General features: G+C 37.4%; 2 protein-coding genes and 1 long non-coding RNA gene across 3 annotated transcripts; 2 read left to right on the top strand and 1 right to left on the bottom strand.

Moving 5' to 3' along the window:
- Nucleotides 1-70: 70 nt before the first annotated feature.
- LOC126657355 (annexin D2-like) lies at nt 71-3,038 on the top strand. Its single transcript, XM_050352027.2, has 5 exons — nt 71-229; nt 1,142-1,287; nt 1,476-1,694; nt 2,017-2,229; nt 2,582-3,038. Exons 1-5 carry the CDS (start codon nt 154-156, stop codon nt 2,876-2,878), a joined length of 951 nt encoding a protein of 316 aa, XP_050207984.1. The 5' UTR covers nt 71-153; the 3' UTR covers nt 2,879-3,038.
- Nucleotides 3,039-4,562: 1,524 nt separating this feature from the next.
- Nucleotides 4,563-7,005, bottom strand: LOC126657633 (uncharacterized). Its single transcript, XM_050352344.2, has 5 exons — nt 6,811-7,005; nt 6,645-6,715; nt 5,972-6,092; nt 5,534-5,851; nt 4,563-5,025 (listed from the first exon to the last, which is right to left on the bottom strand). The coding sequence occupies exons 1-5, from the start codon at nt 6,931-6,933 to the stop codon at nt 4,753-4,755; spliced, it is 906 nt and encodes a 301-aa protein (XP_050208301.1). The 5' UTR covers nt 6,934-7,005; the 3' UTR covers nt 4,563-4,752.
- Nucleotides 7,006-22,709: 15,704 nt separating this feature from the next.
- LOC126654651 (uncharacterized) lies at nt 22,710-25,277 on the top strand. Its single transcript, XR_007632666.2, has 2 exons — nt 22,710-22,822; nt 24,067-25,277. It is a non-coding gene; the product is annotated as an uncharacterized LOC126654651 (long non-coding RNA).
- The last annotated feature ends 1,091 nt before the right edge of the window (nt 25,278-26,368 follow it).

The following is a 26,368-nucleotide window of genomic DNA, read 5'->3' on the forward strand; positions in this document are numbered from 1 at the left end:
TATTACTATATAAATATAATTTTTAATTGTTTTCATCTCCATATAATTGACCAAATTCTACCTATATAAGACCAAAAGCCACACCATAAAAAAACAGTGATTTGGCCTTGTATTCTTCCCAAGACAACGTCGGTGAACGATCACGAAAAGGAAATGGCGACGCTCAAACTTCCCGCCCATGTTCCTCCTCCATCGGAGGATGCTGAGCAGCTCCACAAAGCTTTTCAAGGTCCATCATCTGTTCTGTTCTTTAATCTGCTGATTTTGATTTCTATCTACATTTTGAACTGTTCCTTTTATTTGATGCTGATAATGGATCATCTGCTGTTATATTTAGCGATCTTTGATTTATTTTTCTTAAATTGTATGATCCGATTTTCATGGGTTTTGATCTTTGTTAGATTATCTATATTTATGTCCTAATCCGGATTATATTATTTATCTGAATGATTCTATGAAATTATCCTTACTGTCATAAGCTGGACTCATTTTCAATTATCTCTTTGTTTGGTTCACTTCTATTCTAGAATTCATTTCATTTGCAAATGAATTCATTGAATATAAACGATAATCAATTCTATGAAACTAAAAAAATCGAGTTACTAAATGAATTTTTAGGTAAACCAAACACTGTTATTACCTCACCATCATCACACATTTATTCTTAGTATAGCTGATGGTCATGTCATGCGTTCCTTTCTAGCTGCCGCGTAGTTCACAGACTTTATTCCTTGCTAGTGAACCTGTTGGTCTTTGGTTCTGTGCCTGTAGACCTTCTCAAAGGAAATGAGATCGCGAGAGACATTAAAAAGAAAGGGCTTTTTCATTATGGAATATCACTCTGGAAATGACCTAATCGATAGACAGAGTTTAGTCCTTTAAACAACCTTTTTATCTATCATACCTTCATCCATTTCACCTGTTTTTTTTTTGTCCAAAACGGCATTTTCCTGATCATTCCGCGCTAAAGGATAAATATTGGACTTACGTTAGGGCTAATAAAAGAAATTGAAAATACTAATGGTCCAATATTCACTTCTAACAATTAAAACATTCAATTTAATGATTGTTTACTTGAAGAGCACCTTATTGTACATTGGATGAACTGAAACTGAGTATATGTTCTGATCATGTTTTGTAGGATGGGGAACGAATGAGTCATTGATTATTGATATCTTGGCTCATCGCAATGCTGCTCAGCGCAACTTGATTCAGAAAACCTATTTTGAAGCTTATGGGGAGGATCTCCTTAAAGCCCTTGACAAAGAACTTACTAGTGACTTTGAGGTCAGATTTTGATGTATCTAGTGTTTGTTCAAATAAGAATGTTAGCATTGCTGTTGAGCAAAATACTTTTCATGCCGCCATGTCTGATGCCTTTTGACGCTAGATCCTCTTCTTCACTAATGCGATGTTTCTTTTTGCACTCGGATAACTAATGCTAGCTTACCTTAATTTTTCCCGACTTCATGCAGAGGGTTGTAAAGTTATTTACAATGGATCCTGCTGATCGCGATGCATACTTGGCTAATGAGGCTACTAAGAGGTTCACATCAAGCCACTGGGTTCTCATGGAAATAGCTTGCACTAGGTCTTCGATTGGCCTATTCAAGGCGAGACAAGCATACCATACTCGCTACAAGAAATCACTGGAGGAAGATGTTGCACATCATGCAACTGGAGACTTCCGCAAGGTACCACCTTCATTCTCATCGGTACTCTGTCTATGTTACTATTTCCTTGATATTTCGTCTCAGTTTTAAGCACGTTATTCATGGCTATTTAGCAGAACACCATTGATAAATCTGAACCAGGTTTGACTCTCATTATTCAAATTTCTTACAGAATGTAAATCTCATATTTGGAACTGAAAAAAGTTGAACAAATAAGCTAAAGCATGTCATGCTTATAATTTTCTTAATAGGCATTCTTTTGTTTCTACTTCTTGCCATTGGTCTTCCCATTGTGCTCTAAGTTGGACCGGTTTTTATGATCTTCAATATTGTACGCATGCAGTTGTTGGTTCCTCTCGTGAGTGCATTCAGATATGAGGGAGAAGAGGTGAACATGATATTGGCAAAAGCAGAGGCAAAGATACTTCATGAAAAGATCTCTAACAAAGCCTATAATGATGAGGAAATCATTAGGATTCTGACAACAAGGAGCAAGGCACAAATTAATGCAGCTCTTAATCACTACAACAATACATTTGGGAATGCCATCAACAAGGTAATGACATCCAATATACTTTTTGGAAGTTTTTCCTCTGAATTATTAAAATTTAAAAGGCCGAAATGAAATTACTCGATGTTGATTTATGTTGCTTGGAAATTTATCGAGTCCTATACTTTGACGTTTCGTCTCTATTTCCCAAACACTTACTGAAATTTTGAAACTTTATTTTTAAAATGTATTCTTGTAGAAACATGGTTTCACCATTTTCCATTTTCGTGGATGATTTCTTAGTGAACGGAACATGTTATTCGATTTATGCTGAATGTATTGGTCTCAATTTTCCTTTTTTATTTCACGTGAAACACTAATTTGCCTAAACGTCTCAAAATTGAAAATTTCTTTGCAGGATTTGAAGGCCGACCCTAGCGATGAGTTCCTCAAGCTGCTGAGAGCAACAATCAAATGCTTGACCACTCCTGAGAAATACTTTGGGAAGGTTCTGCGAATGGCCATTAACAAGCAAGGGACAGACGAATGGGGTCTTACTAGAGTTGTCACCACTAGAGCAGAGGTGGACATGGAACGTATCAAAGAGGAATATCATCGCCGAAACAGTATTGCTCTTGATCGTGCGATTGCTGGAGACACTTCTGGTGACTATGAGAAAATGCTCCTCGCCTTGATTGGTCATGGTGATGCTTGAGCAAACCCTGAACGGATGCAAAATAAACGTTCTTTTGGTATGGATGTTTTATGCATTTCCTGCCTGACATTATATTACCTTTCTGATGTGAGTTCTTTTCTGTGTTTGTTTTGGCTTCTTAAAAATTGAATGGACCAAAGTGGGTGTTTTGCTATACTTATATGCTGTGGTGTATATGAATGGGAAGTTGCTTTGTGTTTTTTTTTTTATAATATATATGGTGTCCAATAGGCATGTGCGAGCTATGCAATAAGGAGTAGTTCATTCCCTTACATGTGATAAGACTTTTATAATTCTCATAGTATGAGATTATAAATCAGACTATTCATACATTAATTGCTTTGTGTTTAAATACATGAGATGAATGTGATACTATCATTTGGATAGAAAAATATTTAGCCTTTGTAGGCAAATTTGATCCCACGATTTTAGCAAAATGCTGCCAAACGCACATAACATTTAGAGGTGTAAAAGAGTCGAGTCAGAAGATTGAGATAGTCGAGTCATGTCGAATATTGAGGAGATTGAGATTGACCTTTTTTATCTTTAAGTCGAGTAATTCGAGTTTATACATTGTCTGTTTCTCGAATTTATCAAAAACTGACGAGTTTAATCAAGCCTTGTTTTTACTTAATAAATTTAAATTCAAACTAACTTATTCAATAATTTTATTAAATATATTTTTTTCCATTATATTTATAAATTAAATATTTAAGGTTTAACTATTAAAAGAATACTAATATATTATATAAATATATGAACGAGTTTTACTCACAAGCTTTTGAGTTGAGTAGCACTAAGGTTGAGATTGACCCGTTTGCTAAACTAGCCTTAAAAATTCAAGCTCGAATCAGTTTTAACGAGTTAAGTTTCGGAATTAGTTTTATCGAGTAGCTCTCACGAGCGAGATTGATTGAGTTACACCTCTATTTTGATCTATAGCTCATGTGTATGATTGATATTCTCAAAATCCATGTGTGGAAGATTCCAAGGGATCAGTGATTGCTGGAAATTGAAGGGATGTTGCATCATTAATGCTCAAATATAGTAGCAATGAAGGTTTAAAATGTGCAATAATGGTGGTAGACCCCCCGAATATTATGACCCATTCAGCATGATGCTGATGAGCACATTTCTATGACTGCGAACCAAATTATTGCAAAAAGGACAATTATAGAGGTACCTTATTAAGCATCTCCAATATTAAACATATCTATTTTTTTTGTGACGAGGACTCACTCTACTAAGCCGAAACTCAATATCATTGTGAAACTCCGGGATATGGACCTTCCGCAAGCCCACATACCTGGTAATTCCGGACATTATATTAAACATATTTGCTGCAACACGAAAGTCAGATAAATTAAATAAATTTACTTAAACACATACAATTATTTAACAGAAAAATCATTATATATATTATTTTTTCCATATTTTTTAGTGTTATTGTAGTTTGACACCAAATACGGCATCACAGCTTCCACTGGAGATGGACTTAGCATGAAATTTTCTTTAGTGAAAGCACATTTAGGGAATTAATTTTAGCTACAAAACAATGCTAAAATGTAAATTGAGGGACTTAATTGTTCTATATGAGACCTCTTATGATTTTAGAAAGTTTCAGTTTTCATGATTGAAAATATAGAACCTAAAATGATCCCGGCAACGTTAAAAATGACAAGGGTGACCGAAGAGGATATAAATATCTCAATTAGCTATCCAGCATAAAACTAAAGTAGCTTACAAAATTCACAGCCATCACATGCCGAAGCGGAAATTTGCAAGTAAAAAACATAATCATTCTCACCGGAATTACATAACGATCGATCAATGCTACTTAAATCATGGAATATTTCGAGTTAGATTTCCCCTAGTTACACCAGTGAAATGCTGCTCTCACCACCAGGAGGCCTGCGGACACCACCAAAATAGTCCCTCGACTCTGACTTTCCATCTGCAAAAATGTTACTGCCACTAATCTCTTTCAGTTTAGCGCTGCTTAGTGATTTTTCCGCAGATCCAGGAGGAACATCTCCTTTGAAAATGTCATTGCCTGTCAGCTCATGAAATTTTTGGTTGTGTAATTTCTTTGTTACTTTAGTCTCTGGTTCTTCACCAAACAGGATGTTGCTCTGACCTCCAGCAGGCTATAACATATGATTCCAATTTTCAGTATCGGCCACATAGCTTAAAAAGCAAATCTTTACTGGTATTATTAACACATAAATTAAGGAAAATTGAATATTCCATTCGCCTATAGAACAGTCACCAAAAGGGCTTGATTTCCGAAAGCAAAAACACAGCAAGAATGTCAAAATAAAAGATAAAACAATGAAAGGAAGTGGAGAAACAACATCGAATATTGTTGTTTGCAAAAGGCAAATTCGACAATCTTCACAAGATTTTCTTGACAATACTCAAAACTTCCGCCTACACGTGCCAATATTGACTATATTGAGACTTTAGTAGATCAGATTTCAAACATTGCCACTGCTCTAAATGGACCTCTTTGAAAATACCACCTCATGATATGATTGATCAAGTTAGAAGAACGCAATAGTTATATTTACTTTGACCTCCTTATTCAAATAATATTATAGCTATGGAAATAAACAAACACACATTATAGAATGCAGAAAACAATAACATACTTACATTGGAAACTTTGACAGAAGTGCGGATATTTCTAGTGGCAGGCTTCTCGATATCTTTGCTTTCTTTTGATTCCAAGGTGCGTGCAGCAGCAGCTAATGATCGAGGTGTAATTTCAGGGGAAGGAGCAAAGATGTCATGTCCGCTGATCTCCTTGTATTTTGCATTTGATATCTGCTTCTTACTGTTCAAATCTGGATCACTTTGAAGAGTCCCACTTAACTCTCGCTGCTTTGCTACTTCAGGGATAGAAGTTGGCTTCTTAGGAGATACGCTCTCCTCAGTATTAAATGATATTTGGCTAATTCCATTCATTGCTTGCTGAAAATGCAACACCATTGAAGCATAAGAAAGATTTACCATTGCGAAAAATTAATCTTTGATAAACGAGCAATAAAGAATTGTCCTAAACTCCAATCAATGGCGAGATCAAATCAGTACCTGACAGATGCGTACACTAGTTTTCTTAGCGGAACCAGGTTGAGATGCATCATCTCCATTATTAGCAGCAAATATACCACTGCCATTCATCTCCTTTAATTTATACCCAGAGCAAGGTTTCCTGGAAATAGCATAGTAATTGAGAAAATCTATTGAATTCTAAAGACATATCTAGAAGGTTTCGCATGTTAGAAAATCAATGACTAGCTATGTTGCACAAAAACTTCTCGACACCTATATTTCAGTATTTCATTTCCGTTTCCATAAATACTTCTGAAACTCTATATTATTAACCTTTTTCTATAAAAAGAATCTACATTTTCAACATTTCATTTCCTTTTCATAGATACTTACGAAACTCTATATTTTAACCTTTTTTTATAAGATTTTCCGAGTCTTAGCGTATCAAGATCATCTCGACCAACGGAAGATCCATAATCCAAATTCAAGGATATCCCTAATTGTTTTTCCTACTGTTTTTTCAAAGATCTTCAATTTTTTCTTTTGCATTAATCTCATCAAACTTTCTAAATCCAAACTTGTTCTCCAACATTGCATGGCCAATTAAACTATCCAAACTTTCATATTCGATAAAATTAAAAAAATACCCATAAATGCAGCATTACATTAGATCTGATCTGAAGAGCTAAAAAGAAAGAACAAAAAATATTACTTTTTCAAGAGATCAGTTTCTTCCTCTGTGAGCTGACCACCGGAGAGCACCTGACCCATCCTATCCGACGGCTGACATTCATAAATTCAACAACCCAAATTAAAAAAGATTAATAATTATATTTCTTTTAGCAACAATGGAGGCTAGTAAATGAAATAAAAATTACCTGATGAGAGCGGTGGGCGGCGGAGGCGGTGGCCGGAGCGTGAGAGGGAGTAGAACCCTCCCTCCACGTCAGCAGATCGGAGGTGGAAGTGTGTGACTTTCTGACCGGTGTGTTTCTTTCCATTTCTTTTCTTTTTCTTTCAAATTTGGGAGAAGAGAAGAGTAAAGTGTTTTAGATAATTTAACGTTTTTATTTTGTCTGAAAACAAATACTAGTATTTAAAATTTAAAAATTTAAATAATTTGTTTTACTTGCTCTCATTTATCGACACGTCGGTTTCAAAATTTGATTTTTGTTACTATTTCGTAACAGAATTAATTAACAAAAAAATATCTCAAACTTTTGAATATGTTGGATAAGGAAAGAGTTTGAGAATTAGTAGTATTATTTTCAGTTTTTTTTTTTTAAATTGTGATCAATAGCTCAACGAATTTAACTGAAAATTAATTTCATATCTGGCTAGATTTTATCTTAAATTATAATAATAATTAGCTATTGATCCGATTTTAGCGTTCAACCGGTAATGGAACACAATTTTTGGTCTAAATTAACTTTGTTTTAATTTTTTTGTTCTAATTACTCAAAAGCCCTCCATCTTTAAAATTTTTTCAGTTGCTCCCACTTTTAAATTCCATTCTAATTGCACCATGATGTAGGAAAATTCTCTCAAAATCCTCCATTTTTAGATTTTTTTTCTTCAATTGTACCATAAATTGGAATTTTTTATGGTTTTAATTTTAAAAATTTATTGGATATAATTTTAGGAAGAATGATTTTTTACGTTATTAATAATATTAGTGTTTAATTAGAATATAAATTAAAAATAAAAGATTATTTCAAATTATTTTTTATGTGAAAAGAGGTCAATTTAATATTTTGGGATATAATTGAAAAAGAATCAAAGGTGAGGGGTTTTGAGAGGATTTTCCTACGTCAGGGTGCAATTGAAAAAAAAAATTAAAGGTGAGAGATTTTTAAGTGATTAATTTTTTTTTTATTTAGTTTGCTTTATGTTATTTTGCTATAAATAATGAAAGTTTTTTTTTTAGAGGAATGATGAAAGGAACTTACAAAAGTTTTTTTCTTTTGACAACAAGGGATTTGCAAATGTTAGAGCTAAAGGAAAAACATAATTAACGGAAGAAACTAGTAATAGAGAAGAAAATATAAAAGAATCAATTAGAAAATATAACAATAGAAAAAGGAATTTAAGTTTTTAGGTGTCTTTTATTATTATTTATTTTTTTATAAAAAGATATTTTATTAATTTATTGTCATTGAATAAATTATAACTGGTTGTGGAAATTTCGGCTTATTTTATTTTATTTCGATTAATTTTTTATTTGTTCTTTATAGAAAGATGTATTTTGTTGATAGATTAGAATTTTGAAAGTTCATTTTTTGACTATTCATGACTTTCATCTTATATTTTTTTTATGAATTTATCTTTTAAAAAAAGATTAAAAATTAAATAACTATATTATGTTGAAAATATATCTTTGTTATTGCTTTCATTTTTAAAAGTAACAAAACATTTTCAATAATAATTTGATTTTTTATTAATACTGTTATATTTTTGACAATAATTTAAATTTTGTTATCAATAACTTAAGACAACGTTTTATTAAGGTACTGATAACTTGTGAATCACCAGGACATGTCTAAGGCCGAATTGGATTCTTGAAACTCACTTGAGATACAAAGAACGACAACTAGAAGGTCGCTGAAAGAAAATTGCGGAGTATCTCTCTGACAGTCAAGTAAGTATAAGTGATAAAAAGAAATAACAAGTGAAAGAATAGGAGTGTGAAATGAGAAAAAGAGTATTTACCTTAAACTTGTCTACTTGGAGTGTTATAAAGGATCTTAAAGTGGTATGGGTTGGTATAACGATCCAAAATCTTGGGCCAAGACTAGCATTAGGAAATGACAATGATAGCTCTGAAACTCGCAATAAGCCTAGAAATCACTATTAGTTATTCGCGTTTTAATTTAATAAAAAGGTTTTCAATTTCTTTTTTGAAACACTTCAAAACCTTTACTGGAAACGCTATCACAAATTTTTTAATTGTATCTCTAAAGAATAGGGCATATACATAAACCTCTTATGACATATATGTCCTGTATCAAATGCAATGTCAAAACCAACCAGTTTACATAAGGAATAACTGGTAAAAAGGTCTATGAAAAGACGCACCCATTAAAACAATATGCAAATTACAGTAGTTCGTACAGAGTAAACAAGTTAAAATGAACTACTGTCAAATAGATTGTTCAAGGTATTTGATAGGAGTAAATTACTCCTATAATATAGAGTGTTTTTGATGCATTTTAGTGTCTCTTATTATGCACTTTGAGGTATTTTTATATCTTATTTGTGTGCTTAAGCGTTTCAGGATTATGGAGCGTTAGGATGCATTTTTGGCGTAAAAAGAAGGAGATTCAAAGAAAGGAAGCGAAGAGCAAAGCCGGAAGCGAAAGAATCGAAGAAGTCCTAGGGGCCAGAAGCATTGCACGGATCGTGCACCTCATTGCACGGATCGTGCATCCCTCAGAACCATGGGCAGAAGCTTTTGAAGATTGTTGCACGATTCGTGCAAGCTTGGATAAGTTGAGTTGCACGGATCGTGCAATGGCTTATTCGAGGGATTCAGAAAATTGAAGAAAAGGACTAAGGCTTTTGCATATTTCCTCTTTTGGCCCAACACTCATTTGTAGGATGTTTTTATTTCCTTTTTGAGACTACTTTATGTACTACCTTATGATTCAAATTAGGGTATGCAACATTTATTATTTTCATTCCTTTTGTGTTGCCTCCTAAAAATAGCTTAGAATCTCTTTAGAGTTGTGTGCTCCATCTTTTCCACCATTGTTGGTGAAGTGAAGCTTTTAATGTTTTGATTGAACAAGATCTCTTATTAATTAATGCAAGCTTATTTATTGTGGAATCTTCATTATCTTTTATGAGTTATTGTTCTTCCATTTTACTTAAGGTAATCTTTCTCTACTTTTTAATGTTTAGTTGTTTGATTAGTGCTTGTATTGAGAACTTAGCCATGAGTGGCTAAGCCCCTTGTTAGGGGGTTGGTATGATAGCCTAGGGTTGTATGATTGGTTGGTTCTTAATGTTGTTTACTCATGTTTTACTCCTATTGCTTATTGCTTGTTTAGGATTAGCTACCCTAATCATGTTTAGAGTTTGATTAATGCACCGAGAGGTGGTTGATTAGATTGACTAATAGGATTAAAAATCTAGGTTTTAGAGCGCCACGAGAGTGGGTTTGAACTTAGGTGGCCCTAGAGTTGATTGATTAATCGCTAGTTAATTGTTTGGTTATGCCTTGTAACACGAGAGTGAGCTTGGTATTGATTAGGTGATTAGGTAGCGGTTTTGTTGTTCCTTGAGGCTCGAGAGAGCGGGAATGACGCATTAGACTTCACTCGGCCCTTGAAATACTTCCGATTTGACCAACCATGAATGCATGACCTAGGTGTGATTGCCAATCCCTTGACGTTTCCCTTTATTGATTTTAAATCGTTGATAATTAGTGCTTTTTCTTGAGTTATTGCATTTTACCGTTTAGTTGATTCTTAGTTGTTAGAATTGTTACCTAAAACCAATCTTTATTTGTGCTTTCCGAATTGAATTTCATAAGCGATTTCACTCACTTTAAACCTTTAGTCCTCGTGGGATCGACATCCGACTTCCGGATTTACTACGAGTTGGGTTTTTTCTCAACAAGTTTTTGGCGCCGTTGCCGGGGACTAGGTTGCGTTTAATTGATTGAAAGTATTTTGAAATTCGGTCGAGTTAGCGTTAATTTCTGTTTTTACTTTTATTGTTCGTTCTTGCGTTTTCGTGATTTACGCTCGGTTCTCTTGTCGTTGTTTGTGTAGGAATTTACCCTTTGTGTATGCATAATACACGGCGTGCTAATCTCCCACTAGAACCTTTTCAAGAGGATCTCGGTAGTTACGAAAGAGGCGTGAGAAGAAGAGCCCGGATTCCTTTAGTTATGGAGGGTGACGGACATGATTATGAGATAGAGGAAGGATTCAATCCTCTAGTGGATGAAGGGGAACAACAATATCCACCCCCTCCTCCACTTGAGAATGTGAATCAACAAAGGCAACAAGAGCGACCAAGGGAAGTTCGCCCTCGGGTGCAACCGCAAGTGCAAAATCAACCGAGGCAAACTTTGGGCGAGTTCTTCTTGCCGGATGTGGATAATGCCACGTTCGGATGTTTTGCTATGCCGGTTCAAGCGGCAACTTTTGAGATCAAGCCGAGTACTATCCAACTCTTGGAGAACCGTTGTGCTTTCTTTGGGTTGAAGCATGAGGACCCAAATGCCCATATAGCCAAGTTCTTGGGGGTCCTTAACACGTTCAAGCTTCATGGGATAACCGCGGACCAAATCAAGCTCCGGATGTTCCCTTTTTCTTTGAGGGATAAAGCTAGTTTGTGGCTTCAATCTCTACCCAATGAATCGATCCATACTTGGCGGGAGTTGGCTCAAGCTTTCCTTAACAAGTACTTTCCGCATGGCAAGACAACAAAGTTAACCAAAGACATTCTTGAGTTTGTGCAATTCGACGGGGAGTCGCTCTATGAAGCTTGGGAGCGTTTTAAGGATTTACAAAGGAGTGTTCCCCATCATAAGCTTAACAAGGAGCACGTGATTCAAATTTTCTATGATGCAACGAATGTCACCACTAGAGCCACTATTGATGCGGCTTCGGGGGGATCTTTGATGCAAAAGACGTATGAAGAGGCTCTTGAGTTGGTAGAAAAGTTGGCCATGGTTAGTAGCACATGGGGACCCACGGAAAGAAGGGCACCGGCTAGTCAAAAGTCGGTAATGACGCTTGACCAAGTTAGAGAGATGGAGGCCATCAAGGAAAAAAATGCTTCACTCCAAGCACAATTGGATGCTTTGAAAAAACAAGTTGCGCCTAGAAATGCTCCGGTGGCTTATATTCAAGTCAGATGTGAGTTTTGTGGTGATTTCAACCATTCGGGGGGAGAATGCCTAGTTACGGGGCAAGCCTTGAGTGAGCAAGTAAACTATGTCGGGGGTCAAAGGCAAGTAAATGATCCTTATTCCAACACCTACAATCCCGGGTGGAGGAATCATCCAAACTTCGGGTGGAGAAATCAAGAGGGGCAAGGCAATGCTCAAGGGTCTAATCAAGCGGGTTCAAGCTTTCAAAGCAATAATAGGCCTCCACAACAACAAGGTCACTATCAAGGAAACCCAAACCATGGGAACAATTACGGTGGAAGACCACAACATCCTCCCGGTTTTCAACAACCACGGAATACGGATGAGGGAAATGTGCTTGCCAAGGTGCTTGAGAAATTAGAGAAAATGGAGCAAAGGGAGAAGAACCAAGCTTCCACTATTCACCATTTGGAAACTCAAATTTCTCAAATGGCTATCTCACTTCAAGGTAGAACTCAAGGAGGGTTGCCATCCACGACGGAAAATAATCCTAGAGAACATGTTAAGGCGGTAGAGCTCCGAAGTGGGAGAAACCTTGAGAAAGCAAATGGGAAGAAGCATGTTGTGGAGGAAGATGAACCCCAAATTGTGATTGATATAGCAAGCTCAAGCCAAGAATTACCAAGGGAGCGTGAGGAGGTATCTATTGAGGTTGAAGAGCCTTATGTGAGACCGCCACCGCCACCACCGTTTGTACCACCGGTTCCGTTCCCAAGCCGGTTAAGGAAAGCTCAAGGGAACGAAAAGTTTCATAAGTTCCTTGAGATTTTCAAGAAATTGCAAATTAACCTTAGCTTGGCGGATGCACTCCGAGAGATGCCGCAATATGCCAAATTCTTGAAGGATATCATTACCAACAAACGGAGTTGGGATAGTGGTGCAACGGTTCCCATTCCGGAAGTTTGTAGCTCAATCATTTTGAATGATCTACCGGCTAAGTTGAAGGACCCAGGGAGTTTTTCTATACCTTGCACTATTGGCACTATGAGTTCTATAAATTGCTTATGTGATCTTGGTGCTAGCATTAATCTTATGCCTCTAACTCTTTTCAGGGAATTGTGTGGAGATCAAACCGTGAAAAGCACCTCGATGGTACTCCAACTAGCGGATCATTCGTTGAAGAGGCCGTTTGGGATTGTTGAGGATGTGCTTGTCAAGGTAGATAAATTCATCTTTCCGGTTGATTTTGTTATCTTGGACTATGCGGTGGATAAGGTGTGCCCAATGATCTTGGGGCGACCCTTCATGAACACCGGAAGGGCTTTAATTGATGTGCATGGTGGTAAATTGACTTTGCGAATCGATGAGGAAACAGTTGAGTTTGATATGAAGAAAGCCATGCGGGGTACCATCGAGGAGGAAGAGTGCATGAGGATTGATGTAGTTGATGAACTTGTGAAGGAACAACTAGAAGCAAACTTGAAAGCATCGAACCGGGGACTAGAGTTGAAAGTGCAAGAATTGGGGGAGTGCAAGCTGTTGCACGATTCGTGCAACACCCACAAACTTGGTTGCACGATTCGTGCAAGGGAAAGAGGAGCTCCAGAAGCTAAAACTGAGACTTGCACGATTCGTGCAACACATTTAAGTCACAATGCACGGATCGTGCAAGGCATAGTTAAGGCAGATTTTGAAATTTTCGAAGTGAAGCAAGTTGTATTCCAATCCGATGATTCCGAAGACGAGTGCAATGATGAAGACGGGCCCACACCGGAGACTTTGACTAAGAATGAGGGAGTCACACCTCCTTCCTCCCAAGTACCACCTCAAGTCGAAATGAAACCCCTACCTATGCATCTCCGTTACGCTTTTGTCGGAGAAGGTGAATCTCTACCTATCATCATCTCAAACAAACTCTCTAAGGAACAAGAGAAGAGGGTTGTGCAAGTAGTGAGGGAGCATGTGTTAGCCATGGGATGGCAAATCTCCGACATTCAAGGCATAAGTCCTCAAGTGGTGATGCACAAGATCAACCTCGAGGATGGGGCCAAGAAGGTTACACAAAGGCAAAGAAGATTGAACCCGAACATGAAGGAAGTTGTGCATAAGGAAATAGTAAAGCTTCTAGACGCCGGGATTATTTATCCGATTTCCGATAGTGGTTGGGTTAGTCCGGTTCAATGCGTACCAAAGAAGGGAGGAATGACGGTAGTAGAGAACGAAAAAGGGGAGCAAATCTCTACAAGAACGGTTACCGGGTGGAGAGTTTGTATCGACTATCGAAGGTTGAACGCGGAAACTAGAAAGGATCACTACCCGCTACCATTCATTGATCAAATGCTTGAACGGGTGGCGGGTCACAAGTACTATTGCTTTCTCGATGGATATTCCGGATACAACCAAATTCTCATATTCCCGGATGACCAAGAGAAGACAACTTTCACTTGCCCCTACGGGACGTTTGCCTATAGACGGATGCCATTCGGATTGTGTAATGCCCCCGCAACCTTTCAACGTTGCATGACCTCGATCTTCAATGATATGATGGAGGACATAATGGAGGTATTTATGGACGATTTCTCCGTTTTTGGTGATTCTTTCGATGGTTGTTTAGCTAATCTTGAGCGGGTGTTAGCACGGTGTGAGGAGACCAACTTGGTACTTAATTGGGAGAAATGCCATTTTATGGTGGAAGAGGGTATTGTGCTTGGGCATAAGATCTCGGAAGCGGGTATTGAAGTTGATAGAGCCAAGACGGAGGTTATTGAGAAATTGGTTGCTCCGGTCACGGTTAAAGGAGTCCGGGCATTCTTGGGCCATGCGGGATTTTATCGCCGGTTCATTAAAGACTTCTCATCTATTGCGAGACCTCTCACAAGTTTGTTAGTAAAAGACACTCCTTTTGTTTTCACCAAGGAGTGTCATGAAGCGTTTGAGAAATTGAAAGAAGCTCTTGTGACCGCGCCTATCATCTCGTCTCCGGATTGGAACTTGCCTTTTGAGCTTATGTGTGATGCAAGCGATCAAGCTTTGGGGTGTGTATTGGGTCAACGGAAAGATAAGAAGGTGCACGTGATCTACTATGCTAGCCGGACGATGGCCGGAGCACAACTCAATTACACTACCACCGAAAAAGAAATGTTGGCGGTAGTGTTTGCCTTGGATAAATTTCGGCAATACTTGCTCGGATCAAAGTCCATTATCTATACCGACCATGCCGCTTTGAGATATCTTTTTACGAAGCAAGACGCCAAGCCAAGACTTATTCGGTGGATACTTTTGATGCAAGAATTCGACATAGAGATCCGGGATAAAAAGGGCACGGAGAACGTGGTAGCGGACCATTTATCAAGATTTGAAAATCCGGAGCCGATTCCTATTGGTATTGAGATTAATGAGCGGTTCCCGGACGAAACACTTATGATGATTCGGGAAGTGGAAACGCCATGGTATGCCGATTTCGCCAATTATCTCTCATCGGAAGTCATGCCTCCGGATTTGACATCGCATCAACGGAAAAAGTTCTTATCCGATGTAAAGAGGTATTTATGGGATGAACCTTTCTTGTTTAAAGTTTGTGGAGACGGGATGATACGGCGGTGTGTGGCTTGGGGAGAAATGATGCCTATTCTATCATCTTGTCACGAAGCCGGTCATTATGGATCGGCAAGAACCGCCGCTAGAGTGCTTGAGAGCGGGTTCTTTTGGCCTACGTTGTTCCGGGATGCCAAAGAGTTTGTTGACCATTGCGACCGGTGTCAACGGGTGGGTAACATATCCAAACGTGATGAGATGCCTTTGACTTCAATTCAAGAAGTGGAGATATTCGATGTATGGGGAATCGACTTTATGGGGCCCTTTCCGGTCTCATTCAAGAAGGAATACATCTTGGTGTGTGTCGATTATGTTTCAAAATGGGTGGAAGCGGAGGCTTTGCCTACAAACGACGCCAAGGTGGTATTGGAGTTCCTAAAGAGGTTAGTGAACCGCTTCGGGACGCCTAGAGTGATTATTAGTGACGGTGGCTCACATTTTTGCAATCGGCAATTTGGAGCTCTTATGAGAAAGTATAATGTGCACCATCGAGTTGCTACTCCTTATCACCCCCAAACTAGCGGCCAAGTTGAGGTTTCGAACCGTGAGTTGAAAAGAATCCTCGAGAAGACGGTGAATGGATCCCGGAAAGATTGGTCATTGAAATTGGATGATGCATTGTGGGCTTATAGAACGGCCTACAAAACTCCACTTGGGATGTCTCCATTTCGTATTGTCTATGGAAAGGCGTGTCATCTTCCTTTAGAACTTGAGCATCGAGCGTATTGGGCTATAAAGAAGTTGAACTTCGATTTTAAGGCGGCGGGGGAGAAGCGGTTGCTTCAATTAAATGAGTTGGATGAATTTCGTTTCATGGCATATGAGAACACAAAGCTTTATAAAGAAAAAACGAAGAGATGGCATGATTCTCACATCTCCCCCAAGGTTTTAGAGGTTGGATCATTTGTTCTTCTTTACAACTCACGTTTGAGGTTGTTTCCGGGAAAATTGAAATCTCGATGGAGTGGCCCATTCAAAATCCGGAGTGTGGCGAATCACGGTGCGGTTGAATTGGAAAATTCTAAGGGTGAGACTTTCAAGGTTAATGGACACCGGTGCAAACCGTATCTTGGGCCTTTGACTAACCGGGTAGAAGATGAAGTCTCTTTCACCACTCCTACTTGAGTCAACCGCGGGATAGTCGAGCTTCCGACTCTAAACAAGCGCGCTTGGGAGGCAATCCCAAGAGGTTCGTCTTAATTTTAATTTGTGTTTAGTTCATAGTTGTTTAGTGTTTAGGTTGTTTGTTTATTTCTCGTATTTTATTTTGTTTGGTTCAAGATAACGCCGGTGTGTTTTGGTTGTGATGTGTAGGAGAATGTCGGAAAAAGAAAGAAAAAAAATTTCAAATTCTCTCCTCTGTGCATTGCACGATTCGTGCAAACTTCATAAGTCCACTTGCACGAATCGTGCAAATCTCCAAACCGTGGGCAGTAGCTTCTGCCAACTTTTGCACGGATCGTGCATTGCAATTAAAACATATTGCTCGATCCGTGCAACATGAAAAGAAGAGAGGGGAATGAAATGTTCCTATTGGCCCATTCTTAAAGCACTTGGATTGTTGTGTGGCTTGATCTTGGCCTTTTATAAGAAGCACAAAACACATAGATTGATGAGTTGGCATCATCTTACACCATTCAAATTCAAATTTGGTTTCTTATCCTTAAAAAGCCATCCAACACTTCATCTTCTCCATCACTCTTTTCCTTTTCTAGCAAATCTTCCATAGCCAAACCTTCTTTCTCTTTCATCAAGCAAAAACTCCCACAAGCTTTAACCACCACTTAAGCCACCCAAATTAAAAACCGAATTCATTTCCGACTACCCTTTTCCCTTCTCATCATGTCTCGAGCCACAAGATCCAAAGCCAAAGCAAACAACCCCACTCTTGAAGATGATCAAACACTACGTACATTTCGTTCCTCCCGAAAGACAACCGCCTCCGGTTCAAGAACCATCGGAGTTAACACTCCGGGTGCTCTCACTCGTCAATACGAAGCACCATTTGAGATACGGACGGTAGAAGAGGGCGAACTTTACAAGAAGCTCAAGAAAAGGGGGATTGCCGAGCACTATGCACTTCATTGGGAATCCTTGGAGAAGCTCGGTATCAAGGCCGGGTTAGAAAATTGTCTAGATTTGGTGGAGTTAAGGAAGATGACGGGTTCGACACACGATTTTTGTGAAGCTCTCACTTATGAGTTTTTCACTACGCTCAAGGTAGTGCCCGGTTCCGAAACGGACATCACTTACCGGTTGGTAGGTAAGGAAGCGGTATTCACATTAGAAGACTTGTGCAATGAGTATGATCTACCGAATGTGGGGATTAAGTACATGCCGTCTTATGATAATTATGATGACAATGCGGTTTGGAATGCGGCATCGGGAAAGGCGGTTTTTGATACACACCGCTCTAAGTTGAATGAAATTCGAGATATTGTGTTGATAGTGTTGCTCAAGTGGTATAGTCATGTGTATTGTGGAAGGAATGAGTCCAACAAGCTAACACGAGGAGAATTGCTCATCATCAATCTCATTGCAAATCCCCTAGCGGATAATGTGGAGGTGAACACGACTTTTCGGTTCATGAAGATGTTGCAAGAAATCCCCCGCAAGTCGAAGATGATAGGATATGGTTGGTTTGTGTTGCAATTGGCTCGGAAGGTTCCGGATTTTGATGAAAGCCGCTACAAGATTGAAGCTCCAAAATTGATAGATGAGGATCACCTCACCACGGGCGGATTTGTGAGAAAGGGGAAAATTGTCACCAAATACCTTCAAAATGAGTGGGAGAGAGCACACCCCGGTGAGACATATCCATACTCCGGATATCAACCACGAGATGAGGCCGCCCCAAGAAAACAAAAGGAAAATGTGAGAAGAAAGGGAAGTGAGGCGGCCGGAACAAGCGCCGAAGGAGAAGCGGTACCGGAGGGCGTGCAATGGGAGCCTCCCGCTCCTAATGAGAATGCAAGGAACGAGTTTGAAGCAACCCAACTCCGATTCATGGAGGATCAACGCAAGATGTGGGCGCGCATGGAATATCGCCAAAAGAGGCTTCATGATCAACAAAGGCGTCACGAGGAGAAATTACGTGACTATTTCAATGCCCAAGGAGGACCGGCCTATCCATCCCCAACTCCATCCCCCGAACCACCGGAATTCGATTGAACCAAGATTTGCAATTCTCTAACTCAACTCATACAATTTTGTGTTTCTTTATTTCTCGCTTAGGGACTAAGCTTAGAAATAGTGTGAGGAGGGTTGGTGAATTGTATTTCGTTTTGTTAGGTTTTATTTTAGTAATTGCTTTATGTTTGATCCATTTTGTTTTAGAGTCTAGTTGTGTTAGGTTGTTTTGAGTCGCCTCCACTAAACTCTTGTGCCAAGCTTGTGAAATGATCTTTGTGATAAATTTAGTGTTTTGGTAATGATTTGAATTGTATCAACATTCACTATCTCTTGTGCTTTAATGTCGTTATGCATTTTTCTAGCTTAGACAATTGTGTTCAATGCTTTCGTAATGAAATGAAAATTGACATGACATGTTGCAAAGGGATAGCGGTAAAATTGACCTTTAGTTGTTGATTATCGAATTCAATTGATTAGCCTAATACGGATGCATGATGTGTGACAAAGTTTTAAAAATTTGTGTTGACGCAATTTTGGGCATAAGTGGCATGAAAACATAGGAATTGAGCATTAGGCATAACACCACGTATTTTTTCGAGATTTTTTCGAGCCTAATTGTTTGTTGTGAGTGTTAATTGTCCGAAATTCCTAGAATTTGCTCGGTGTCCATTCAAAATTACATTGTTGAGTGGTTGATGATTAGATGAGCATGGCATTAGGTGTAACCAATTCTAGAGACCACTTTAAAAAGCTAACCTTTTACCTCTAGATAGCCAATTTGAGCCTAGACCTTTGTTGAATATTTCCATAATCACATCATATTCCGTTCTTCAATGTCCACTTTTAAATCACCCGAACTTGACTTGAGAACTAGTGTGAGGAGGAGAGGGTAATAGCTTGATGAAAATGAAGAAGTTTGAACTTGAGTTCCAAAGGCAAAAATCTACACCTAAGAAAGAAAAAAATTCAAAAAAAAAATTCAAAAAAACAAGAAAAATCAAAACAAAGAAAGAATAAAGAAAGTTTAGAAAAAAAAAAAAAATAAAGGTGTTAGAACAACAAGAGAAGTTCAATTATGCTAAAATTCCAAGCTAACCTAAAAGCTCGATGTTAATGTAGTAACTAGTTTCAAGTCAAGTTGTAGCCTAAAATATCAACTTCACCTACCCCGACCTTGGCCACGTTACAACCCGTACAAAGTCCATAGGATAATCATCGATCACCGAGCTAAGTAGTGGAGTTTAGGACTATGAGCAAACCTATGGGAATTCCGTGTTTGTGTGCTTCATTTCTTTGCTTTAAACACTTGTGTGTTAGAGTGATACCTTGAGAGGATTTTAGTGCCTTTGCTCAATGCTTATGTTTGATTTAGCCATAACTTGCCCAATGTTCTTGTTTGACCAAGTATTCGCATGTCCCGTAGATGATGGTAATAACTTGAGTATTCGAGATTGACCTTAGACTAATGCAATTGTTTTCTCTTTGTCTTCGCAATATGTCATTACAACTTGCATGGCTCATTTGTGTGCATTGTTCATCATTGTTGATGTTAGACGTTTGCATTTGTGCATTTTTGATACTAGAGTATGATTATTGATGCGTGTTCAATCTTGCCAAATTACTAGTCTTTGAGTTTTGTGCAATGCATTTCTTGCTTGGGGACAAGCAAAGATTTAGTGTGAGGAGGTTTGATAGGAGTAAATTACTCCTATAATATAGAGTGTTTTTGATGCATTTTAGTGTCTCTTATTATGCACTTTGAGGTATTTTTATATCTTATTTGTGTGCTTAAGCGTTTCAGGATTATGGAGCGTTAGGATGCATTTTTGGCGTAAAAAGAAGGAGATTCAAAGAAAGGAAGCGAAGAGCAAAGCCGGAAGCGAAAGAATCGAAGAAGTCCTAGGGGCCAGAAGCATTGCACGGATCGTGCATCCCTCAGAACCATGGGCAGAAGCTTTTGAAGATTGTTGCACGATTCGTGCAAGCTTGGATAAGTTGAGTTGCACGGATCGTGCAATGGCTTATTCGAGGGATTCAGAAAATTGAAGAAAAGGACTAAGGCTTTTGCATATTTCCTCTTTTGGCCCAACACTCATTTGTAGGATGTTTTTATTTCCTTTTTGAGACTACTTTATGTACTACCTTATGATTCAAATTAGGGTATGCAACATTTATTATTTTCATTCCTTTTGTGTTGCCTCCTAAAAATAGCTTAGAATCTCTTTAGAGTTGTGTGCTCCATCTTTTCCACCATTGTTGGTGAAGTGAAGCTTTTAATGTTTTGATTGAACAAGATCTCTTATTAATTAATGCAAGCTTATTTATTGTGGAATCTTCATTATCTTTTATGAGTTATTGTTCTTCCATTTTACTTAAGGTAATCTTTCTCTACTTTTTAATGTTTAGTTGTTTGATTAGTGCTTGTATTGAGAACTTAGCCATGAGTGGCTAAGCCCCTTGTTAGGGGGTTGGTATGATAGCCTAGGGTTGTATGATTGGTTGGTTCTTAATGTTGTTTACTCATGTTTTACTCCTATTGCTTATTGCTTGTTTAGGATTAGCTACCCTAATCATGTTTAGAGTTTGATTAATGCACCGAGAGGTGGTTGATTAGATTGACTAATAGGATTGAAAATCTAGGTTTTAGAGCGCCACGAGAGTGGGTTTGAACTTAGGTGGCCCTAGAGTTGATTGATTAATCGCTAGTTAATTGTTTGGTTATGCCTTGTAACACGAGAGTGAGCTTGGTATTGATTAGGTGATTAGGTAGCGGTTTTGTTGTTCCTTGAGGCTCGAGAGAGCGGGAATGACGCATTAGACTTCACTCGGCCCTTGAAATACTTCCGATTTGACCAACCATGAATGCATGACCTAGGTGTGATTGCCAATCCCTTGACGTTTCCCTTTATTGATTTTAAATCGTTGATAATTAGTGCTTTTTCTTGAGTTATTGCATTTTACCGTTTAGTTGATTCTTAGTTGTTAGAATTGTTACCTAAAACCAATCTTTATTTGTGCTTTCCGAATTGAATTTCATAAGCGATTTCACTCACTTTAAACCTTTAGTCCTCGTGGGATCGACATCCGACTTCCGGATTTACTACGAGTTGGGTTTTTTCTCAACAGTATTGAACTACACAACTCTAGAGTTTTAAAAAAGGTATAAAAACGACTTTTGAAGCAAGGACTGGAAGCCTGGTCACGTCCAAACTACTATCTACTTGAAATGGGAAAACATCCACGGGTCAGTAAAAACTGAGCGAATTTACATAATTATTAAAAAATATTAATAAAAATACAAATCGCATGTAAAACATTCATAATGCATCTAGACAACCGATTCAGATAAAACCCTACTCCTTAATTCCCCTATTAAACATACCATAACTCATGAACCACAATATAATAAACCTCAATTTCTTATTACAAAATCTGGACCGTGAACTATGTTACTGTTGTCTTAATTTTGTATTGGATTTTTGGACCATGAAATATGTTAATGTTACCTTAGAATTTCCCGTTACGTCTAGGCTGCGAATTATATTACTGTTACCTTAGACATAACTTATTATCATTTCTTACTTCTAAGTAATCATAGGCTTATTCTAGGATATCAGTACCGGCGATCACACAGCCCTTTTGCCGCTCAATAAGAAGCACGTTCCAATGGATCTCTATCGGTTTTAAATCGACACATGTAATACGATTAAAATGACATTTACAAATAAAAATATTTTAATATCAATATTAAAAAGTAAAATGCAAACTCACTGTAATACCCCGTAGAATTTTTAGCGTTTATTTTCGCTAGAGTCCAATTTTAATTGATTAGGACCTCGGAAATAGTGAATAAATTCACGTGATGAATTTATAAGGGTAAAAATGTGATTTGCTATGTGTTTGCCTTAAATGTGATTTTTGGCAATTTTACGTGTTAAAAGTGAATTTTTGCGATTTTTCACTAAAAACCGTAAAAATAATTATTTTAAATATTTTTTAAAGGCCCAAAAATATTTTAACTCAGCCCATATGATATGATTTAATGTTTTTGAATATTTGGTAAAGTTGAAATTATTTTGCCCCTAGAGTTCGAATTATTTACAAGAATGCCATAATGGCAAACTTGTAAATAATTGAACAACCAAATAATATCTAGATATTTTTTTAAGACAACTTGGTGCCCAAGTCTTCAATTGTCTTCTCCATTTGAGTGTGGGTGCCGAACCATTCAAGCTCAAAACACAAAAATTTATCCTTTGATTTTCTCTCAAAATTTTCTTAACGGAAATTGTCGAGGAGCTTACGTAGATCATTAATCTATATTTGCATGTTCGTTTGAGGTATAATTTCAAGCTCAAATCTTGATTTTTATTTTCTGAAGTTGATGAACTCTAGAAACATGCTTAGGATGGTTAAATATTAGTGTTTGATGGTTAATTAACTAGTTTTGGTTGTTATTTATGTGGGTTTCGGTTTTAAATAATTTTTTTTCCGTGAAAATTAAATTATTTATTTAAATTTCTGGGCTGATCTATATGTTGAAGTTTATATATGCTTTAAAGTGTGATTTTTGTGGATTAAAAATGTTAAACATTTCGGGTGTTAATTTAATTAGTTGAGTTTCGATTTTTAATTGTTTTAAAGCTTAAAAATAGCTTAAAAAGGGTAAATAAATTGATTTTTAATTTCTGGAAATAATTTTGTTCATGTATGAGTTATATTTGTGGTTGATGTTAATTAAATGGTTGATGGTTAATTTTTAGCGGTTTAATAATTGGGTTTAATTTTTAATAACTCTATTCGGCCAAAATTGTTCTAAAAAGGGTAAAACGGTCATTTTAAATTCTGGGCAGAAAATATTTATGAAAAATTTATGAAATGTGTTTGATAATTATTTGTGGAGTTTAAATGATTTTTGTGTGGTGTTTTGACGGATTAATAATCGGTTTTGATTATTAACGTATATTTCGGTTTTAATAGTTAAAGTAATGGAAAATATTATTTTAAAAATATTGGGCTGCTGTTTTTACAAGATAAAAATTAAAATTGTATTTGAAAAAGATTTTGGTGAATTTCGGTGTTAAAATGGCTTAAAATGAATTTTTAAGCGTTTTTAGCGTTTTTGAGTTTTCCGGCCAAAACCACCGGAATACGGTGACCGGAGTATGAGTAGAGGGGATAGAGCATGTTGGCTCAGTCCTAAACTCAGTTGGCAGCAGTTAGCGCCGAAATATTTTTGGCAGAAAATAAGGGGGGGCCGAGCCCCGGGTCAAAAATATTTTACGAAAAAAATATTTTTGGATATTTTTGAATTGTGATATGTTTGATGAGATTTTCTAAAAGTGTATTTTAGAAAATTATGTGAATTGAATGTGTGTTAGAATTATAATGGAATTATAATTCTATGTTTATTTATTGAAATAAATAAACTATGTGGTGTATCGTATAGAAATACGATGACGCGGAAATAGATAGTCGGAATCAAATTTGGTTTGTGATTATGTGGTTATATGGTTGAGTCGGTCTAGAGTTTATCCTAGAATTTAGAGTTATTACATTTATTAATGTTTAATCTCTAAATTAGATCCAGCGAGTTTTGTCGCGGAAACCGGCGAGCAAAGGTTTTGATATTCGACGGGTGGTATTTTTAATATTTGGAATAAGCGAGTACTGTGAGTGTGTTTACAACTTATACTGCTAAATATTAGTATTAAAAATATTGCGAACTGCTTTACATGATTTGCAAATGCTTTATTTTATTTTGAATTTAAATCGCATGAACTATATACATAGTTTTGAAACCGATTTAGATTCATTGAAACATGCTTACTATTGGGCGGCAATAGTGCTGTGTGATCACCGGTATTGCATTTAGAATGGGTTGCATGTGAATGTGCTGTGTGAATCCTGGCGACGGCCTGGAAAGTCAGGCGACGGCCTAGACTCTGTGTGAACAGATCTTCAGAGGCAACGGAATATAGACGACCAAAGGCAGTCAGCAAACTGCCGAGATCTGAGAGGTTGAACCTTTTATTTAAAAAAAAAAGTGAAATTGGCGACAGTATTTATGTACTGCCGAAATCCGTTGTATTGTAAGAAGAGTCTGGGACTTTCAAATACGTAAAATAAGAATAATCGGATTTGACTGGCTAAAAGTACAAAAAGAGAAAATAAATACGGCCAAAGAAAAATAAAAGGTTAACCCGAATATGATGAAATGATGTGGAATATTTATGTTTCCTGTTTTGAAAGCATATAGGAACATGAATCATGGTTTAGGGTTTCATATGAATCGGTAATCTGGAATGCATTGCTTTCATATTAATGTTTATTAGTACATGTTGTACGCATTCACCAGTTTTTATAACTGACCCCGTTGAATTTAATATTTTTACAGGCGAGTAGTTTGAGGTGCGGATTTCCAATTTCTTGTTCCGGAAATCCCTGGATTGAATAAGTGAGAATGACTTTCCTTTATGTGTCTAGAGTTGCAGTAGCTAGAATAATGAACGGTGATACCTTAGTGGTCGTTGGACTTATTTATGCTTTATTTTATTATAACGCTAAACTCTGATAATATGTAATATGTGAATGCTGTGCGAAAGTCCGAGCGACTGCACTTGAATAAAATGCGGCGAACGCATCTGCATAGTGAAATGCAGTTAAGTCCATTAGAGAAATGGCCTGCATAGTGAAATGCAGTAATTACCATAGTAAGATGGTACGCATATTGAGATGCATGATAAACCATAGAGAAATGGTTTTGAAACTAAAATGCAATAATTAAAGAGAAAATTATGTGCATGTTTTTTAAATGGTAATTTTGATGAGAACGTTTTAAACTGCAATTTTAAAATGTTCGAAAATGATTTGAATTCCGCGAAAAATTTTAAGTGATTTTTAATGTATTTTTAAGGCTTGCTACGGGTTTCGGAGCAACCACTCCCATTCCCTAGCGCCGGTCTCGATGCCGAGAATCGGGTCGTGACAAAGGTGGTATCAGAGCAATGGTCGAAAAACGGGCCATTGTCGAGTTTGATATCAAAGTGATGGTTTATAATCTTAAACCATTACTAATATGTGAAAGGTGGTATCATTGTAATATACCGTTTGGAATGTGAACCTAGGAAATTAATATATAGAGTCTACTGCAACATATAAGTTTCTGTCATGTCATTCGTTAAGTCATCATTTGTTTTTATATATTCCCAGCTGTGCTCTAGGATCGAGTCTGTATGCTTGTTAGGAGTAAGTAGAGCCTGATAGTATACGATTAGAACGTTTAGATAGATTTTTAATAGACGACGTGCTTTGATCAGAATGGCTGATCAGCATGAGGAAAACATTCAAGAGGAGAATGTTCATGATGAGGAGTCCGTTCATAACGATGCAATACCTGATGTTGGATAGAGATAGGGTGAATTCAAGGTTTATTAAGGGGCTAGGACCCGAATATATTGGATTGCTATCTGATGTTAGTAAGGATCTGGTTCAAATCATCGATAGTGCACGTCAGATGGAAAGTACTTTGATCCAATTTGGAAAGATCAATGTTACTGGTGAGCTCGTAAGAGAAGGAACTGCTAGTTCGAATACGAACAGGTTCACTGGACCATATCGTAAAGGATTTAAGAAAGGAAAGAAAGATAGGAGGTTCAGTATGTCTGGATCAAGTTCTAGTGGACGAAGTTCAGGAGGAACAGTACCACTATGTAATACTTGTGGAAAGAAGCATTTTGGAGCATGCTATTGGGCAACAAGAGGTTGTTACACATGTGGACAGCAAGGTCATTTCTCAAGAGAATGTCCTATGTCTGGACCACAAGGTTCAAGTGCTAGTGTTGTTCAACCAGTGTTTCAACAACCTAGACCTGTATATCCTGCAG

This window comes from Mercurialis annua, linkage group LG7 (assembly GCF_937616625.2).
Source record: "Mercurialis annua linkage group LG7, ddMerAnnu1.2, whole genome shotgun sequence".
NCBI classification, from domain to species: Eukaryota; Viridiplantae; Streptophyta; class Magnoliopsida; order Malpighiales; family Euphorbiaceae; genus Mercurialis; species Mercurialis annua.

Bases quoted from the DNA above. Each gene is read 5' to 3' on its own strand.
- LOC126657355 (XM_050352027.2), top strand. From the start codon at position 154: ATGGCGACGCTCAAACTTCCCGCCCATGTTCCTCCTCCATCGGAGGAT. The intron at 230-1,141 runs GTCCATCATCTG...CATGTTTTGTAG, and splicing joins GCTCCACAAAGCTTTTCAAG to GATGGGGAACGAATGAGTCA. The intron at 1,695-2,016 runs GTACCACCTTCA...GTACGCATGCAG, and splicing joins CAACTGGAGACTTCCGCAAG to TTGTTGGTTCCTCTCGTGAG.
- LOC126657633 (XM_050352344.2), bottom strand. From the start codon at position 6,933: ATGGAAAGAAACACACCGGTCAGAAAGTCACACACTTCCACCTCCGAT. The intron at 6,716-6,810 runs GTAATTTTTATT...TATGAATGTCAG, and splicing joins CCGCCCACCGCTCTCATCAG to CCGTCGGATAGGATGGGTCA. The intron at 5,852-5,971 runs GTACTGATTTGA...TTGCATTTTCAG, and splicing joins CTAGTGTACGCATCTGTCAG to CAAGCAATGAATGGAATTAG.